The sequence below is a fragment of the Scardinius erythrophthalmus genome, assembly GCF_964197995.2.
Source record: "Scardinius erythrophthalmus genome assembly, chromosome: 6".
In the NCBI taxonomy this organism is placed as follows: Eukaryota; Metazoa; Chordata; class Actinopteri; order Cypriniformes; family Leuciscidae; genus Scardinius; species Scardinius erythrophthalmus.
This window is the reverse complement of record NC_138226.1, coordinates 13648076-13669577: the sequence shown is the minus strand read 5'-3', so window position 1 is coordinate 13669577 and position 21502 is coordinate 13648076. Positions and strand designations below refer to the sequence as shown.

The 21502-nt window shown below is 36.7% G+C and overlaps 2 protein-coding genes across 2 annotated transcripts; one reads left to right on the top strand and one right to left on the bottom strand.

The window, feature by feature from the left end:
• Window positions 1–107: 107 nt before the first annotated feature.
• On the bottom strand, window positions 108–4793 carry slc35a5 (solute carrier family 35 member A5). Its single transcript, XM_081367883.1, has 7 exons — window positions 4740–4793; window positions 3906–4116; window positions 3676–3774; window positions 3397–3530; window positions 2685–2752; window positions 1846–2611; window positions 108–649 (listed from the first exon to the last, which is right to left on the bottom strand). The coding sequence occupies exons 2-7, from the start codon at window positions 4066–4068 to the stop codon at window positions 581–583; spliced, it is 1299 nt and encodes a 432-aa protein (XP_081224009.1). The 5' UTR covers window positions 4069–4116; window positions 4740–4793; the 3' UTR covers window positions 108–580.
• Window positions 4794–6340: 1547 nt separating this feature from the next.
• On the top strand, window positions 6341–19197 carry f5 (coagulation factor V). The gene is made up of 25 exons (XM_081368130.1): window positions 6341–6532; window positions 6866–6948; window positions 7093–7215; window positions 7670–7882; window positions 9274–9435; window positions 9515–9736; window positions 9902–10067; window positions 10153–10333; window positions 10464–10560; window positions 11333–11538; window positions 12171–12321; window positions 12415–12627; window positions 12728–15011; window positions 15119–15287; window positions 15385–15621; window positions 15789–16005; window positions 16119–16298; window positions 16377–16493; window positions 16592–16663; window positions 16744–16829; window positions 16921–17076; window positions 18275–18419; window positions 18499–18650; window positions 18744–18926; window positions 19020–19197. The coding sequence occupies exons 1-25, from the start codon at window positions 6390–6392 to the stop codon at window positions 19164–19166; spliced, it is 6105 nt and encodes a 2034-aa protein (XP_081224256.1). The 5' UTR covers window positions 6341–6389; the 3' UTR covers window positions 19167–19197.
• The last annotated feature ends 2305 nt before the right edge of the window (window positions 19198–21502 follow it).

Below are 21502 nucleotides of genomic sequence, written 5' to 3'. Positions count from 1 at the left end.
ACTTCATTGTCAAACTATGACTTTGACTTTTTCTTTGCTTTATTTCCCTCTGCTGGTCAGTGATATGTTGGCAGTTGCCACAAAATATCAGTATTAAGCCTTATTTGCGCATATATGATTAAAATGTGGACTTTATTATTCCAAAAACCCAATATAATCATATTTATTCCAAAAACCCATATTTCATTAAATACAACATGCATCTACAGTATGGCACATTATACATGATGCTTTCAAATGTGATTGTTCCCATTAGAGTTGTTTATTAAAATGAGTTCCTCTTACCTTAATACCTTCATTGTAACCTTATGACATACAGTCAACTACTGTATGAAGAAACAAATAACTTAAATAACCGAACAATAAAAATGAAAGCAATAATTTCACAAAACCTCCTGAGGTTGTAACATGCTCATAATGGTTATACAAACAATTTGTAAGAGAGGACAATATACAGTATTAAACAACTCTTTGATTCAACTAGACATTCCACATGATTGAAACACTTATCATTCATTATACATATACACAGGCTGATTCCAGAATATTTACACGATAATTACAGAGATTCAAAACTGACTTAAAAAGATTCTTCTTCCGATTCGCTCTCTGTGTTAGCCTTGGTAAGCCTCTCCAACTCTTCCCCATCCTAAAGTAAAAACATGACACACAATCATGAAATACTAAATACTTTTTAGACCACTGTAGTTATACAGAAAAACTTGACAGCTTGTTGTGATTTTATAGATGATACAGTAGATCCAATAAAAAAAGGTTCATACAGTACTGTATGTTCTGGAAATAACGGGGTCGTTCATACAGAAAAGTTGCGATACTCTTTTCTTCCCTATTGTGACGTATACCGGCTTCTCGAACAAGAAAGAATCTAGGGTGAGACTTGATTTTGTCAACGGGGGAAATGATTGGATCGTTGGATTGTTAAAAACACATCATAAGAGAAGAGAAGAGATGTTGCAAGAGGAAGGGAAGTTATTTTGATTGAAGATTATGAAGGCACGTGGATTTTAATAAAAAATACTGCAATATTACATTAAAAAAATCATGGTGACTTAAAAAAATGGAAAATAACTCGAGCCATAGAAACACATTTGTTTATAGATTACCTTTTTTTAACCTGACAGCGTTTAAAATAAATGGCGGTCAAGTGAGACACCAAAAAGGCAATGAGAAGCGAAGGACCAGTCAAATACTTCCGTCTAGCAAATGTCTATATTAAAAAAGACGTGAAAAACACACACAAATGCGTTCTGTGTAAATCGGCCCCTACTAAATGGACAACACAAACTCGTTTGGAACTTTGTAGCTTGTTGAAACAAGCAGGGCTGGTTCTCTTGCGTTACACTGAGTTGCTTTTTAGTCATTTTTCTCTGTAAACATCCGTTAGACATGGGGGTCTTAATTTGAACGTTGCGCAGTCTCACGGCTATTTTAAATGCTATCAAATTAAAGTTAAAGTGAACTTTTAAAAAACGGGTCTTTTCAACGGGTCTCAGAAGAATGCGTTCTATAAGAAGTGCCAACAAGCCACTAATAGAATTCCCTGCTGCATGATATATTTGATCTAAATAATGCAATAATCTAAGGTAGGGCTTTGCTCCTCCAAATTACGTTTTCTTTATTAGGAATTCCGGGTTCTTACTCTTCCACACTACTTAATCAGATTATAGTTTGCCAGATCTCCTCTACAAAGAGCCCCTTGTTTAAACTGTCAGTGTGTACTTCAAAAATTAAGGTGGAAACGAACGGGTCGAATTAAACAAATGATTAGCTTAGCTGCAAGTGACCAACGTTTTAAAATGAAGCAAGTCTATATTTGACCCTTACCCCTCTTGACCTCTCAAACACCTCTCCATTGATGACCCTGAGCCTCTCCTGCAGCAGAGTGTACTCTGGATCTTTCAGTCTGCTGCTGTGGTAGATAAAGATGGCCAGCAGTACTATAGGCGCCTGCAGGAAGAAATCCATCGATGGGCGAAAGTCAAATAGGAAGAGAGAGAGCGCAGTGACGATGACCGTGGTGATCTGACCCGTCAGAACGTGGAACATGTTATCACGGAACTTGAGAATGAAAGCCACCGACAGGCCTAGAGCGGCTGTGGCGAAGACCAGGGCGATGGAGAAGATGTTGTGGCCGTAGAGGAGGCCGCAGTGCAGCGTCAATTCACGGTAGTCAGAGTGCAGGAGCAGCGTGAGGCTGTTGAAGATCAAACCGAACACATACAGCTTGCTGTTCTGGATGAAGATGCTCTCCACGAGCTGCTCCCCCTCTTTGAGGATCTTCTCGTTGTAGATGTTGGCCAGCGCAGAGATGAAGCACTGCAGCAGCAGTAGGACGTAACCCAGGCCGAAGCTGTTCAGCTTGTGGATGAGCTGACTGTCCCACAGCTTACGCCAGTACGTTTCATTATGGCTTTGATGCTTTATCTCGGGATGGGCGTATTTCAGACAGCTGTTGGAAGGGGTGGAAATGTTGGCTGGGTGGAGGCCGTGTACGGCGATGGCATGCTGGTCACCACTGCCGGTGGTCAACGACACGATGGACAGAAACAAAATGATCACAGATGCCCACTGCACCCAAGACAAGCGCCTCCTGTAGGCCAAAGGATGAAAAGTCAGCAACGGAAATATTTCAAGGATAGATAACAAGAAATGCCAGTACTTACTTCAGAACAACTCGGAAGAGAAGGGCTGTTGTAAAAATAACAATGTTGGAAAACATTACTGCCATAGCCTATTAAAACATGAGAAAAAAATGATGAATTAAATTCATTGCTGATTAAAAGTAACAGTAAAGACATTTATAATGTTATTTATATTTTAAATAAATGCTGTTTTTTATTCATCAAAGATTCCTAAAAAAAAATGTAACACGGTTTACACATTTTTTTTTAAATAATATTGATAATACCCCCAAATAAATGTTACTTGAGCAGCAAATTAGAATGATCTTTAAAGGATCATGTGACACTGAAGACTTTAGTATTGATTGCTAAAAATTCACCTTTGCCATCACAGGAATAAATTACATTTCAAAACATATTCAAAAAGAAAACATTTGAATTGTAATAATATTTCTCAATATTACTGATTTAACTGTATTTTTAATCAAATAAATACAAATAAACTTCTACCCAAACCATTTAAAAATATATATCACTGACCCCAAACTATATTGTGTTACGAACATCAGAACAATCAATATCGAATATGCAAAATCTCACTGACCCCAAACTATTGAACGGTAGTGTAAATAAATAAATGTATTTATTTTTTATATGAATTTAATTACACTAATGTCAGAAAATATATATTTTTTTGTTATTTCACTACTAACATATTATAAATCAGTTATAAGTTTTTAATAATCCAACATACAGGTTGCAGATAGGTCATCACATAGAAGATTATAAGGTTGTCAAGGAAGTAGAGGAATGCAGGAACGGACCACTTCAGGTAGCTGAGAAAAGAGGCACCAGATGAACATCCCAAATCTTTATAAGAGCGGCCCTCTGGAAAACAAAAGCAATAGTTCTAGTTCTATATGCTGAAATAATGACATACATCACAATCCAACAGACTGTATATACAGTATAGCTTAGTATATTAATGAGTATGGTATGAGAATGGTATTTTGGGACAACAAATCTGACTCACCTTGAATGATCACCCGTACTGACATCACTAAACAAAATACTAGTTTGATGGCCTCTGCCATTAAATTCACAGATGCAGGAAGAAAGTCATATTTGTTTTCTGTAATTTAGAAAAAGACAGATTTAACAATATTTAAAATTCTCTACATTGCAAAAAGTAAAGTTATCTATTGATGGTATTACGGTAAGGAATCATACATCGAGTTGCTCCATGGTGGTGTAATATGTTACCTTCATTGGCTGAGAATTTTAGTAATAGGATACGACTGGTTCCCAAGGTGACAAAACCCAGACCCAGAGCCAAAGTGTAGGCTGAAGATCTTGAGCACAGCCGCGAACAGGGACAGCAGCAGCGGCATGAAGAAGAAGAGGAGGAGGAGGAGGACCGGGCCATTACGGAGAACGTGAGCTGAGGCTGGTCATAGGAGGATGAACAGGATCACTGAGAAAACATCACACAATCATATTAACCAGACTCATAACACTGAAAAAATTATACATGTTTTCATGAAATAATAAATCAGATTGGTCTCTAATTTATCAAGACCTTCTGTATCTAGTGCTTTATTTTCAACATGATTCACAGGCACAAATTATGAGTCAACCATCAAAACATGCAGCGATGAAATCATGGAACATTGTGGTTTAGTGTTTACAGATGGTTCGGAATGGAAGGAACATGAACATGAACATTGTGTCTTATGTGAAGGCAATGACATTGTTTAAATGTTAAATCTTTCAGTACAGCACTGTTTATAAACATCAAACTACAAAATGAATAATAACTAAAGACGATAATGACTTGCTATGATCTTAGAAACATAGAAATAGGCATTCTTATTGTAAAAAAAATAAATACAACGCAAATTAATAATAGGATTTGCAATGATGTGGATCATCACATTTCCAACATTGTGCAATTCGATATTGATTGTTCTGATGTTCGTAAAGCAATAAGAAAGTAGTGCAGCGTCCAGTTACAAGACAGGATATTTACAATGTGTCTATTATAATGTGAATGTCGTGATGAAGCACAAACAGATTCACATTCGGTGCTTTATTTACCTGTCCATATGTTCTCACTCCAAACAAACAACCTGCCCACGACTTCCGCATCTTTGCGCATGCGTACATCAAAATCTACGTCATCGTTTTATTTGACGTTGCAGGGCAACAGGCTTTGCTTATTAATATTAATATGATCACACTGGCTTTCAACGGCGAGGGCTCGGTTATCTGATGAATATTAAAATGATCCTTAGCCACAGTTTTTCCGCTAAAGAGGATTTTAGGATTGATTTTAATCACTGGATGTATTTTTTTTATTTTATTTAGGCTATTGGTTGGATAAAGTGTTAAAATGTTTCTAGAAAAAAATAAACAGAAAAATGATCATCTAAAGTTTTAGTGAATTTTTGTTAGTTTACTTTAGGATTGAAAGTAGCATTTGTTGGCTATACTGTATTTATGTAAGACTGAATAATTGAGTGCTTTCTCTTCAGATGACAAAACCTAGACATTTCCCCATCACTTTTAGCATCAATGCTGTACATTTAAAAGTGTAGGCTATTTAATGTTGTAGAGTATTTAAGGTTTAATAAATAAGTTTGTATTTATTAGCTTCTGTCTGGAACTTTTAACAAGGGTAGTTTGTTAGGAAATTTCAGCCTATGTCTTCACCCAACAGGCACTTCTTAGGGAAATGTGGTCATGTGTGAGTCATGCGCCAAATCGCTTTAAGTTTGGTTTGTAATAATTTTCTTTATTATTGTTATTATTATATGACGTGATGCTCATAGAGTTGGAGTGCACACAAAGTCCAGACAGTAATCTTCAGATGCATGACTCATTTTACTCACACATTTATGCAACTTGTACACTATAAACAAACAATGTATTAAGAAACTATTCAAGGGAAATCAGAGGGATTATGAGTAAATCCTTATAATGGAATTGGTGTCTGGGGCGGAAAAGTGCTACGATGGTATTTCACAGGAAACTGAAGCCCACATTAATTTAGTTCTGATTTCATGATTACGGTGTACCTCTTCATTTTGTGCAGATAGTAGTTAGTTGGTTGCATTATGAAATTTTGCAATATTTGTGTGTAATCTATGCCTGCATGCACAAATTATAAGATTATACACTAAGTAGCATTTGTTCCCAAAGGGAGGGATTCAAATGGCACTGACAAACACACTCAGAAAAGAAGATCAGGTCACTGCGGGGCAATACGCTAAGGTACAAAAGCAAAAAGGTACATCTTCGTAACTTATTTACCTGTAGCCTACATACTTTAAAAGTATGTATTAGTACCTTAAGTGTACATATTGGTACCTTTTAGCTTTTGTACCTTAGGGCACAACCCCAGTGACAGTTTTTTCTGAGAGTGAATATGTTCATGGAAACTTGAAAAAATAAAATAGTTTTACATGTTCAAAAAACCTCAGAGTACTAATGATGACTAAACAAAAACAAGAAGTTTCAGTTTTTTTTTAATAATGATATTTATTAGAAAGTGCGCTGCCCTTGAAAGTGCAAGTGAAAGTGTGTGTCTCTGTGTGTGTGTGTGTGTGTGTGTGCGTGTGTCTGTATCTGTGTCTGTGTGTTCAACAAAGGGGTGGGGGGTATAAAGCTCACTGTCATTTCCCTGAAAGTTCAGAATTTCCTAAACTCTGGAACAGACCGTTTCTACCTGGAGTTTCATTGTCAGATATGAAACTCCACTCCTGGCCAGGGGCCTTGTGTGGTTTGGCCCTTCTGGCATTCCTGTGTCATTGTGCAACAGCTGTGGAGAGACGCTATTACATTGCAGCTGTTAATATTAACTGGGACTACACATCTGCCGGACACCAAAGGTATGAAAAATAACATTATTTGTTGGGGTTCAAATTGATTCTTATATTTTTCTAAGCAGTTATATTAAATGTTTGTCTTTTATTTGTTGGGTTCTTGTATTTCAGAGATAAAGTAACTCACTGTTGTAAAACTGTATCAAATAATTACATATCTGTCCTGAGACAGTTTATTATCTGACAAGAAGTAGCATTCAAACAAAATATTTTAAATATCAATTTTACATGCAAGGCAAACAAGGACATTTTTATATGAAAAATGTTAAACCAGCATATATTGGTTATTTTTCATATAAAAATTCATGTTAGCAATATATTTATTGTTGTTGTACACAGGACTGGACCATCGTATAAAAAAGTAGTATACAGGGAGTACAATGAGGGATTCACACAGCCTAAAACACATCCCTTGTCTTCAGGTACCTGTTTTCGAACACCTATTGACTTTGTTTCAACATTAAAATCCATTTAATAATGCATGAAAATACATGCTAATGCATAAGTCATTTACACTACTGTTACATTAAGTTTTAAATTATGATTGTTCAAAACGAATGTTCTAGGGTTACTTGGGCCTACATTACGCGGACAAGAGGGCGACACAATCATCGTCACATTCAAGAACATGGCTGATCATCCCTGCAGCATCCACCCACACGGCATTGCTTACGAGAAGCAGTCAGAGGGTGTGTTCTGATGTGTTTGCGGTAACAGTATGATTGACGCAATAGTGTTGTAATGTAGAGCATGTTAGAAACAAGTAGACATGGTGCTATGAAATAATAGAGATGATACATTTCAAGAGGAATGTTGTTTAAAGGACATTATGGATTATTTTAGTAGTCATCATTTAGTTGAGTAAACACCTTGAGCAACACAAACAGCTGTGTTTGATTTCTTCGGAAATATTAACCCAGGATACAAATTAACCACAGGCTGTACCTAAGTCCAAAGCATTGAGTCATAAATAAATATTTACTTATACAATATCTCCATGTTTTTAAGTACAATTTGTTAACCAAGATACATGGTTTAGTTTAATTCGTATATACATCATCATTAGTTTCATTCATATCATCATTAGTTTCATTTGTGTATGATGAAGCTAAATCCTTTTTGCACCATAATGTTTCCATATAGGATCTTCATACTTTGACAACACGTCACTTCTTGAGAAAATGGATGACATCATTCTCCCCGGCCAAGAGCACACATACTATTGGGAGGTGACATCTGAGGTGACCCCGACAGCTGCGGACCCCCCATGCCTCACCTACACATACCTTTCCCATTATGACATTGTCAAGGACTACAACACAGGGTTAATAGGCACTATGCTGATCTGCAAGAAAGGTATGTGAGAGAAAAAAAAAACTAGATCCTGTATTTAAAATGTGATGTTTATTATGACATTTGTGCTTGGATGGGTTAAGACTTTTTTCCTTTTGACCACTAAATCTAATCTCAACACATTTGCTACTGTAAATAGCTATGCTTTTATTTTTATTTCCTTGCTTTTATTATGAGATTAAATTATATATTTTTGACAAGGATTATAGTGATCTGTAAATGTATTCTTTGGTAGATATTAAAAGTGTTGTCGACATAATTCATTTAGATTTATACAATACACTTCTTTTTTTAATTTTATTTAAGTGAAAAGCTCAAGTGAAACTCTTGGGACAAGATGCTCCCTTTAGAAAGCTGGTATATTTTAAATATAAGATTTAAAATGGAAACGTTGATTTACTGTCAATTGTAGTATACTATAGGTAAAAACCCTCTATACAGTGAAACCAGTAATGGAATATTTTATTATAGTAATAATATAACTAATAATAGGCCTTATACTAGTGCTACCATTGTACTGTAAAATAAAAAAAATAGCATTTAATAATAATAATAATAATAATAATTTTATTTTTACAGAACAACAGTTTCATAAATCCATACATAATGTCTTTCAAATGTTAAACCAGCGATTTCATTTTGGTTAAAACTGTGATTCTATTTTCATTGCTTATGAATCCTTGCAGACCTGTTATGGATTTTAAATGGTGATTTTTGTAGAAACTGAATCATTCAGCTACATTCACACTGTCAGTCTTGAAGATTGACAACCGCATTTATGTGCATCTCAGAATGTCTCATTTGCACATCTTACAGTAACGTCTCGAATAGGCCTACTGTCAGTATGAACGTGTAAGTCGAGTTTATCTGTCGAATCTTCATTAACCAACAACAGCAGCTTTTATAGAGCAGAACACCAAACTAGCATGAGCCCCATTGGAGAACAGTGACTGGATGTATTGGGATCTAAAACGTTCAGATATCTCACAGCTCTTATCTCTGTCACTGCAAGTTATCGTAACTACGCAAGAAAACCCGCAACACACGGAAGACGCAGTTTATGCAGCTGAGTGGCTCTCTCGCACTGATGTGACAGACAACTAGTTGTCTAGTCCGGTTCCGTTCAGCACGTTTTTTCCTAGAATAAGGTTGAAAGTCCTGAAAATGGGGGTTCAGATATAGAATGCGGCCTCAGTCAAATGTCTTCATTTATTTCCGTTAATAATGTAATACTTTGAATGATGCATCATCATCCTGTAGGCTACATGCTGAACTAATTTTCAAATGTTCAACAATGCAGACTAGTGTCCCCAGCTTATCATTTTGACTTTCCCAGAAATTACACAACTATAAACAGCTCTGTTTGTTTAGAAGAATATGTCCTTGTCCCACAGGCACCCTAGACAGCTCCGGAAATCAGATTCATTTCCATCAGGAGGCTGTGCTGTTGTTCGGAGTGTTTGATGAGAGCAAGACATGGTACAGCACAGGGGACCCTCCGCGGGCACAGGATGTCAAATACACTATAAATGGCTACACAAATGGCACTGTACCAGGTTGGTTTGATGTATTTCACACATAGCATGGTCATTTCTGCAAATCTACTTACGCATAAAACTTCTTGTCATCCTCCAGATCTGGACATCTGTGCTCACTCCAAAGTCAGCTGGCACCTGCTGGGAATGAGCTCTGAGCCAGAGCTCTTCTCTGTACACTTCAATGGGCAAGTCCTTCTGCATGATGGGCACAAAACCTCAGCTGTTGGCATCATTAGTGGAACTGGCACTAGTGCCAGTATGACTGGTGTCCACCCAGGCCGCTGGCTCTTTTCCTCTCACATTAGCAGGCACTTGGAAGGTAAGACCTGCCAGAGACACCACAAAACATGAATTATTCATTAAAACACTAACATATACAGTCTCTATTTCATAGCTTTGTAGAATAACTATTAATTCTGACAGGTTGTACTTTATAAAAGTTATTACAGTGCCATACACTGTAAATGTGATGTCATATTTGCAGCTGGCTTGCATGGATATCTAAGTATCAGGACGTGTGATGAGTACACAGCACCAAAAAGACAAATTACTATTCAGCAGAAACAAGAAAGCCAAGAGTGGACTTACTATATAGCAGCAGAAGAGATCATTTGGGATTATGCTCCAAATATGGCAAACAACATTGATGGGTATGTGTGTGTCATGATTCATCAACAGGGCATGCTCTTGTGTGAGCTCCATTCTAATGTTTTTTTCTCACTTTATTCCACTCAGGGATTTCCGGATAAAATATTTAAAGCAGGGGTCTCAGCGGATAGGTAAAAAATACAAAAAAGCTGTGTTCACCCAGTATAAAGATGGCACGTTTAAAGAGAGAGCGGAAGAAAAGCAGAGAAAGAAGGAGCTTGGGATTCTCGGGCCAGTGATAAGAGCCCAAATCAGAGATGTCATAAAGGTACAGCTTCTCACATAATCACAGCTCTAATCATTATTATATTATTTTATCTTGTGATTAAAGGTAAACAGTATAATATTTCCAATGTTTCTGGTCAGGATGCATGATGATTTTGATGTTGTTTCTATAGATTGTCTTTAAAAACAAAGCATCGCGTCCGTATAGTATCTATCCTCATGGACTGACCATTGATAAAGCAGCAGAAGGAGCCAGTTATCCTGAGGGAGGTTCGTCTAATATCTATGAATCTACACCACACGCATGCAATTCATCAATGTATCTCTATTTAAATAAGCATACAACATTGGGAGATGTTCTGATATCTCTAATATAGGGTTGCACAATTCATCTAAATAAAATCTAAATAGCGATATGGCTTAGTGTGATTATCAAATCGCGAAGGCTGCAATTTAATTCAATAAATATATGCGTTGCTTGTTTCAGAGGTAAGTGCGCCACTGTGCTCATGATCCAGTTTTTGTTTCAGTGAAGCACACGAAAAAAAGGAGTAGATAACAAAAAGAGTCTTTATTAAATCTACACAGAAATTGCAGGAGATCGCAGGAGGAAACAATGACAACCATGTATAACACTGATGATACAAGACAATAAACTGAACAAAACAGGGAATACAGAGAAGCAAACAAGGGAGCTAAATGATACACGTGTAATTTAAAAACACAAAAAATCTAAACATAACTGTGACTCAGAGCAGCTCGGTTCATTTACTGTGAACTGAGCTGCTCCGATACACTGAAAACACAATTATCACACGTGTAAATGAACAGTGAAACAGCTTCATTCTGAAACAAACAATGCATATTTATTTAAATCACAGCCTTTGATAATCGTCTGTTTTTTTCCCCAGTATCATGCAGCTCTAATCTATAAACTTCTTTATCCATGGCGAAGATACATGTAAAATCAATGTAAAATAAAAGCTTAAGTGTGACTGAACCGAGAAAAGTTATTTAAACAAACCTGCTGTTTATTTGAAAGGGAACCAGACACACGGCATTCAGCCAGGAGAGACCTACACCTATACATGGAGTGTGTCTGAGGAAGATGTACCAATGGACAGTGACCCCAGATGTCTGACCAGGATGTACCACAGTGCAGTGGACATTCCTCGAGACATTGCGTCTGGTCTTCTGGGTCCTCTTCTCATCTGTAAGAGCCAGTCTCTCACCAAAAAGAATATACAGGTAAGTGTTCTGTTTGTGAAATATTAGGTCACTGAATCAGAGTCAGATGCTCAAATAATTCAAACAAATCCATTCTATATAATGGCTCTATATAAGGCATCATAGGAGCACCTTGTATGGGACGACTGTTCCAACCAGTAGGCAGCAAAGTAAGATACAGATTTTTTTTTTTTACAGATAAGACGATATTTTTTATTTACAGATAAGATGGTATCAGAATGTGGTGATAAATACTATACTTATTTTTTTCATTTACATTTTATCCAAAGCGACTTACATTGCATTTCAAGGTACACATTTTTACATTCTTATCAGGTCTTGCTTTCCCTGGGAATTGAACCCATGACCTCAGCGTTGCAAGCGCCAACGCTCTACTGTTTGAGCTACATTACATTTTTCAAAAATGCAAAATAGGTCTATCTATAAGTTGTATATAATATATATATATAGCGGTTTGTGCATAGAGTTCCACATTGTTACCTTAGTGACAAGTTAACATCAAATGTGAGTAATGGTTTATGGAGTTGCTGCTTTATAGAGTGTTTTGAAGTTATGAGGCTCTATTATGGTTGACATGCTAAGTAAGATGGTCGCAAAGCAGCTCACTAGAAAGCAATTCTTCTCTTTTTCAGCTAAAAGCCGACAAAGAACAGCATGCCATGTTTACAGTTTTTGATGAGAACAAGAGCTGGTACCATGATGAGAACATTAACACATACTGCAGTGACCCCAAAAGAGTTAAAATAGATGATCCAGAGTTTTACATATCAAATGTTATGCACAGTGAGTGATTTTCTGATGTAATCATGTTAGTGTTGTTGATTCATACATGGTATGATATGGTACATAATGTATTTATTGCATCAACTCTTACAGCAATCAATGGTTATGTTTATGAAAGTGGCCAAGAACTGGGATTTTGTCATGGTGAAATTGTGACCTGGCATGTGTCGAATGTTGGCGAACAAGATTACATCCAGACTGCCACTTTTTATGGCCATACATTTGAACTAAAAAACAGAGAAGAGGATGTACTCAGTCTGTTTCCCATGACTGGCGAAACTATTTCTATGAACATGGTTAATATAGGTGAGTATCCAAATTATTTATAATTTTTATTTTATTTTAAGATTTAAATATTGAATATACACATTCTCCACATTCATATATGACACTCTCCACTTTATAGGTATTTGGCTTATAGCATCACTGAACTCTCATGATTCCACTAAAGGCATGAGGGTGAAATTCCACGACGTTGAATGCTTCAGAGATTATGTAATGGAATATGATTATGAGACAGATAAGTCAGATAAATTCACTGTATGGAAACCTGTGTCCATCACTGACATCAAAAAAGAGGCACCAAAACCAGTAAACCCTGGCATGGTTGACGAGGATACTGATAACTATGCAGAATTCTTAGGCTTGAGGACATTAAAAAATTTTGCAGATGACGTTGAGCAAATCGATTTTTCAATGCTAGATGAAGATGATGGTTCATTGCCGACTGTTGAGGCACAAAGTCCGGCCAACTTAGCAGATGAAGTTGAGCAAATTGGCCTTTCGATGCCAGATCATCATGATGATGATTTATTGCCGACTGTTGAAACAAAAAGTCCGACACTAAGTAACGAGTTGGACAAATACAAATCACACAATGTTACTTTAGGAACTTTCAATCAAACTCAGACTCATGGTTTATCAGCTGAGGCGGCTGGTTTGGACAAGATACAATCTTCATATAAAGTCTTGAATAAGAGCACAGAAGAGGCATTGCTAGACATGGTGAGCATTTTTAAATCCAATTCAGAGGACATGTCAAACAATGAAACAGACAGTATTATCTCACATTTTTCGGTTGTAGAAAGAAAGGTTCGCAGTCTACCAACAAAGCCAGTGAATGAAACGGAAATTGTCTCCACAAACGACACTCTGGATATTCAAATGAATGCAAACATAGCAGAAAACGGCAATTCATCATTAGACACAGAAAGTGTCCCTGCTAATACTACTCATGCTCCAATAATTGAAACAAACATTAACAACACAATGAATGAAACACACATTTTCCCCACTAATACAAGTATCACTTCATCTGATGCTCCAAATGGTGAAAGAAACATCACCATGGAGGATGAAAATGCATCTTTAAATTCATCTGCGTTGAAGCCCCTGCTATCAAACCAAACCTTAGTAAACAAAACAGTTATTCAAGAAGAGCTAAACGCTAAAAATAGCACTGACGTAGCAGATGGTGACCGGGATAGTTCGGGTCACGTCTTCATATACAACGTGCCTAGTCCTGACTCTCTGTCCAATATCTCAGAGACACAAGTTGAGGAGAAATTTGTCCTTCTGGACATTGATTATCCCTTAGAAATTTCAACAGATTTAACGACTAGGTTGGAATATGATGTCTCACTATTGGACATTGGTGAACTAACTGAAAACACAACAAGGATTCTGGAACTCAACAGCACAAAAGGGAATAACACCAGTGAGATGTTTTTGCAGATAAATTCGGAAACTGATAGCATTTTTAATCTCAATTTGTCTTCGCCTTTGAGAAACAGCACCTCACAGAGCAATGAGTCTGAATCTTCAAATGAAACCTTGCCTGACTTCAGCCTCCACCTTGAACCTGAAATAACAGAGAACATAACATCATCCACTAATGATTCAATGCAACCTCACAGTGAAATTTCAAGGAATGCATCACAGTTCTTCCCTTTAGACAGTAAAGAGAATACATCCTTTTCTCTTGGCCCTTTCAATGTTTCACCGAAGAAAAACGGCTCAGAAAGCGAAGGTGAAGAGGAAGTGGTCATCTATCTGAAGAACAATCACAGCGAGGCCATACTCACATCTCATATCGACTCAAGAGAAGAGCACTGGGGTTATGAAGGCAAACACGAACTTGTTCCTATGGAGATCCCAGATCACATGAAAAAATACATGACAGACACAGCAAATTCAAGTAAGCCAAAGAGTGAAAAGAAAAAAAAAGTAGTTCACCAAAGGATAAAGCCGAGAAAAGGACATGGCATGAAGACAAAGAAAAGGAAAGAGTATAAGCCTCAGCCACGTTCTGCTTTTTCTCCAAGGGGTCTTTCTCCAAGAGGTTTTGGACCTTCTGTGTTGAGCCCAAGGGGAACCAAGCCTTTCTCGAGTGAGGACGACTTGATGGGGAAGGCCATCGTCATAGGAGTGCCAAGACGGGATTTCAATGATTATGATATATATGTTCCAAAACAAGGGCAGGAAACAGATTTTGATGGTATGTTTGATCCCCCAGAAGAATATGAATATGTAGAGTACAAAGACCCTTATAGCAAAACGGCAGATGTTCAAAACCCAGTTCTTGATACAACATCCCAGCATTTCTTAAAAATGGCTGGAGACAAGAATACCAGGACTTATTTCATCTCAGTTGAAGAGGAAGAATGGGATTATGCTGGTTATGGGCAGAGGTACTGTCGGCATCATGCATTTCAAATAATAATACATTTTTTCATTTCTAGAAATAGTGTAAGAGTGTAATTAATTTGTGAAATTACTTTGTTTTATGTTTCCAAAGGAGGCATGATAAAACATCTCAAAACGAGAGGCCCACAGCTTTCAAAAAAGTGGTGTTCAGAAAGTACCTGGACATGGCCTTTAGTATCCAAGACATCCGAGGGGAAATGGATGAACACTTGGGAATTCTGGGTCCGGTTATTAAAGCTGAAGTTGATCAGACTGTTCTGGTACACCATTAAATATATGGACATGCTTGTGCAGAAATGAGAATTAGAAGCAAATCGAAATAAACATTAATAATTACATTCCTGTTTTCTGTGCTAGGTATTTTTCAGGAACCGTGCCAGCCGTGCTTACTCTTTGCATGCAAAAGGAGTAAAATACTTAAAACAAATGGAAGGCCTGAGTTATGATGACCAATCACCATACTGGTTCAAACAGGACGATGCAGTTCAACCCAACAGCACCTTTACCTACATGTGGACTATAAATTCCAAATCTGGACCTCAAAATAATGAATCTGACTGTCGAACATGGGCCTACTACTCTGCAGTGAATCCTGTAAGCATGAATGTTCCTTCATATTCCTTCAAGGAGCAAGCACTTTACCCAAGATTGCTCCAGGGAGCTATCCATTTAATGAATGTACTGTAAGTTAATTTGGATAAAAACGAGTGCAAAATGACTATTATTCATTTTCACTTAAACTGAATTACTTTCGTGCATAGGAGAGAGATATGAACTCTGGGCTGATCGGGCCACTTCTGGTGTGTAGGAAGGGTACACTGGCTAACAAGCCTGTGGACAGAAGAGAGTTTGTCCTGCTCTTTATGACGTTTGATGAGAATAAGAGCTGGTACTACGAGGAGAATAGGGAGAGGATTGAAAGGAAAAACAGAAGAGCAATCATGGATCCAAACTTTCATGATAATTTAAAGTTTGACGGTAAGAAAGTTATTTTCAGCTATTTGTTGTGCAAGTATTGAGATAAAAAAAATAGTTTTACATAAAATTACTTAATATTTATACTATCTTATTTGTACATTTTATTTCATCAGCTATCAATGGAATTATCTACAGTCTCAAAGGACTTAGAATGTACACAAATCAGCTAGTGAAGTGGCATCTGATCAACATGGGCTCTCCCAAAGACCTCCACAGTGTCCATTTCCATGGTCAAACATTCATAAATAAGGAATTAAAGGACCACCGTCAGGGTGTTTACCCACTTTTACCAGGTTTGTAGTGGTGTTAGAAGATAGCTACTTACCTAGATGACCTAAAAAAGCCATTCACACTCAGCCCCCATAATTAAGGTGGATTTGCCACATTGGAAATGCTGCCTTCAAAGCCTGGTCTCTGGCAGCTGGAGTCTGAAGTTGGACTTTCACAGCAGAGAGGAATGCAGACCCTATTCCTTGTGTTAGATAACGGTATGACATAGACATATGGTAATTTATCATGCTGATTTTATTACACGAAAACAACAGATTTTGTCAGATCTTAAAATCTTACCTGGTCTGTTTTGCAGTCTGTGATCACCCTCTTGGTCTCATGTCTGGAACTGTGCAAGATGAACACATAACAGCATCAGACTATAAAGGTAGGATCTGAAAGCATAGCTTTTTATGTACTATAGTCATGGTTGGTCATACTATTAACACATTTAACTCTGTGTTTAAGAACCATGGTATCCTAATTTGGCCAGACTACATAATACAGGGAAATACAATGCATGGAGTACAACAAAGGCAGGACAGCATATTCAGGTAACCAATCATAATGGTGTGTAGACAATTAGCCCATAAATAAAGAATGCTAATGACCAGTAACTTAAGGTGGCTGTATCCTGCTTTCCAGGTGGACTTTCAGAGGCCAGTAGCGGTTAGTAAAGTTGTCACACAGGGAGCCAAGCATTACTTTGCACATTATTTTGTGCGGAACTACACCATTTCCTACAGTACAGACAAAAAGAAGTGGATCTTCTACAAGGGAGACAGTGATACTGTCAGAAAGGCAAGTGACTATTTCTGTGTGGTTGGCAAGGGACGGTCCTGGAGCTATGCTCCTGCAGAGTTTTGCTTCAACCCTGATAAATCTCACCTGCCTCAGCTTTCTAGTAATCCTGAAGACATTGATTAACAGTGTTAGGGGTAACGCAAGTAATCAGATTACTTTTTTCAAGTAACTAGTAAAGTAACACATTACTTTTAAATTTACAACAAAATATCTCAGTAACTTCTTTTGTTGAGTTTTCCCATTTATTGATCGACACTTTGTAAACATGATGGTTATTGACTGTAGTTCTAGACTAAGTGTGAGCATACATTTACTCATCTCACTTGCACAAAAGCAGATTCAGTCTTCCTCCTCAAAATGAATAAAACAGTTCAATCCAAACTTAAAATATTACACCAACCTCATTAATTATGTTAAATCAAACAAATATACTTTATGTATTTAAGCTCACTTTATTGCTACTGACCTTCGATGATCCAGTTCAACCATACTAAGTATAAGGGGTTTGTTATTAAAAAACAAACAAGCAAGTCCACCTCAGGTGAGGAAAAAGTCATGTAAATCAATTAGTTACTTTTTTAGGGAGTACAGCAATATTGTAACGCATTACATTTGAAATTAACTGTTCAGTGTTGTTTAGCTTGTTCAGGTGTGTTTGATTATGGTTGGAGCATCCCAGCACTAGGGGGCCTAAGCAAACTTCAAAAAAAATTTAAATGAGATAAAACAAGCTAAGACATCTAAAATATATTTATTATTTTAATTAACCTCTTCAGCAGCAGTTTGCTTTCTTTGAGGAACCAGGGTTCCCACGGTCTTAGAAAACCTGGATAGCTTATATAATGAAAAGTCAAAAACATTCAGTTACAAAAATCTGGAATGCTGCAATTGTATAGTTTATATGAAATGATTGTAGTTTATTTTACAGAAACTAGAAGTGGCCATTGATTAAAATAGTCTGAAAACAAAACTATGGCTAGGGGGACCTTTGAATTTTGTTGCAGACATTAGGGGGCCTTGGAGTCACTTGGAACCACTGCAATAGACGGATGGCTTTGGCCTTGAAGCTGCTTCTCACTGTTTTTTTAGCACCACATTTTTAAGATGCTGTGTCAAGTTAATCATTTAAATGCATCTCAATACCCATAGGGCCCATAGGATGTGAGCAATAAACTTTGTTTTTCAATGCCGACAGACTATTGAAGGGAACAGTGATGCTTCCAATACGAAGGAGAATATATTTTTCCCACCTCTGATTGGTCGATATGTGAGGCTGCATCCTTCACATTCTTACAACGACCCAACTGTCCGTTTGGAGTACTTTGGTTGTGAGCTTGATGGTATGGACTAAATCAAACAGATTTTGTTTCCCTATATGGCTCAGATATACTATACCAAACCTCCTCATTGTGTTGGCAGGTTGTTCTCTGCCATTGGGAATGGAAAATGGCCTCATTGAAGATACTCAAATCACTGCCAGTTCTGTGGCCTCCAGTTGGTACTCTGGACAGTGGCATCCTTGGTATGCACGCTTAAATAAGCAAGGCATCGTCAATGCATGGCAAGCCAAGGTAGCTAAGACATACCTCATAAATTAAACCTTTAATGGCACTGTTACACTGCAAACAAACCTCAAGCCTCACTAAACTGCCTGCAATTTACAGAACAATGACATTCAGCCATGGATCCAAGTGGAACTCAAGGATATAACGAAAATAACTGGGATTATAACACAGGGGGCCAAAACGTTACGCAGTGAGATGTTTGTGACAGCATATACTCTGGAGTACAGTGAAGATGGAAGAAGATGGACAAAGTACACAGATGATGAGGATTATGAACAAAAGGTAAGCAACCTCACTTTTTGGGATTACATTTGTGGAAAAAAACAACAGTGTTTTATGTCTTCAGAATGACAGAGTGACTTCTTTTATTTCCAGACATTTCAAGGCAACACAGATAACAATGGCCAAGTAAAGAACTACATCTACCCACCAATATATTCCAGATTCATCCGAATTATTCCAAAACGATGGCAGAAATGCATTACTATGAGGATTGAGCTGCTTGGTTGTGATTTTAAATAAACACATGCACTATCTTTCACTAATATGACAACACGTGTTATATATATATATATATATATATATATATATATATATATATATATATATATATATGTGTGTGTGTGTGTGTGTGTGTGTGTGTGTGTGTGTGTGTGTGTGTGTGTGTGTGTGTGTGTGTGTGTGTGTGTGTGTGTGTGTATGTGTGTGTGTGTGTGTGTGTGTGTATGTATGTTGTGTGTTAGTATTAATTGTATTATGCTAAAACTCTGAATAAATTAATGGATCATTTCCCAAAAAGTGAGGTGGATGAAGAGCTTTATTGCCAAATATATGTTTACACACATAATGAATTTGTCTTGGTGACAGGAGCTTTCAGTGCAGAAGGAAAGTAAAGACATAGTGCAGACAAAATAAATATAAAACAATCATTATGATCACAGCATGCATACGCCACCTAGTGTTGCATAAATGTCTGCTCGCTCTTTCTCTCACACAAACACACACACGCACGCACGCACGCACACACACGTGTTTGCAACACAATGCCTATAGGTGGTCTTGGCCAAAAGAATCAGGTTTAACCACTGTATAAAAACACTGAAATGTTAAAGAGTTTTTCCTTTCTCATATCAGCCACAATATTTGAATCTATGTTATGAAACTTAATTCATTTTCAGATTTCTCATTCAGACTAAGCAAATAAAACATTTTGTTTAAATTTGTATTCATAGGCTACATTTAGCCTATTCACAGAATGTCAGCATCCGAGCAGTACTTCTTAACTAGGGGCCACAAGATGATTTAAAGTTATTTAATTCCTGTAATTTCACCCTTTAATTGTATTTACTTTTTATTTATTTGATGTGCTATGCATTTTAATAGGCAGGCCTATGCATTGGCAATATTGTAAATGTTAATAAGCATGGCAATACAGTTTTATTGATGTCAAATATAGATAGGAAAATGCCCTCCCCACTCTCCAAGAACTGTACTCATCCAGAGTGAGTAGATATGGGATGGCAAAATCATCCTGGAGTCTGGACCCCTCACACCCAGGCCACTTCCTCTTAGAACTTTTGCTGTCTGGTCAGCGCTCCAGAGTACTGAACACCAGAACAGCCAGGCATAGGAACAGTTTCTTCCCTAAGGCAATCCATCTCATTAACAGTTAATGCTCCCGATTGGCAATAAACCTGCAATACACAACACTATTTATACATTTGTTTATTTAACACACCATACTTATTTACATTTCCTTGCATTTGTATAATATACCATACCTGTACATATAACGTCTATTGTCTATTTTTGTATATTGTGTTTTTCCTGTTTACTTATTCTATTTTTATTCTTTTTATTATCTCTGTCCTGTCACTGTCATTCTATTTGTGCTGTGGAAGCTTCTGTCACCAAAACAAATTCCTTATGTTTAAACATACCTGGCAATAAAGCTCTTTCTGATAGATAGATAGATAGATAGATAGATAGATAGATAGATAGATAGATAGATAGATAGATAGATAGATAGATAGATAGATAGATAGATAGATAGATAGATAGATAGATAGATAGATAGATAGATAGCAATAAAGCTCTTTCAGATAGATAGATAGATAGATAGATAGATAGATAGATAGATAGATAGATAGATAGATAGATAGATAGATAGATAGATAGATAGATAGATAGATAGATAGATAGATAGATAGATAGATAGATAATAGGCAATAAAGCTCTTTCTGATAGATAGATAGATAGATAGATAGATAGATAGATAGATAGATAGATAGATAGATAGATAGATAGATAGATAGATAGATAGATAGATAGATAGATAGATAGATAGATAATAGGCAATAAAGCTCTTTCTGATAGATAGATAGATAGATAGATAGATAGATAGATAGATAGATAGATAGATAGATAGATAGATAGATAGATAATAGGCAATAAAGCTCTTTCTGATAGATAGATAGATAGATAGATAGATAGATAGATAGATAGATAGATAGATAGATAGATAGATAGATAGATAGATAGATAGATAGATAGATAGATAGGCAATAAAACTTTCTGATAGATAGATAGATAGATAGATAGATAGATAGATAGATAGATAGATAGATAGATAGATAGATAGATAGATAGATAGATAATAGGCAATAAAACTTTCTGATAGATAGATAGATAGATAGATAGATAGATAGATAGATAGATAGATAGATAGATAGATAGATAGATAGATAGATAGATAGATAGATAGATAGATAGATAGATAGATAGATAGATAGATAGATTAACTTAATAACTTTACTTGAGATACTACATCTATACAGGAGAATATATCCTGAGTTTAA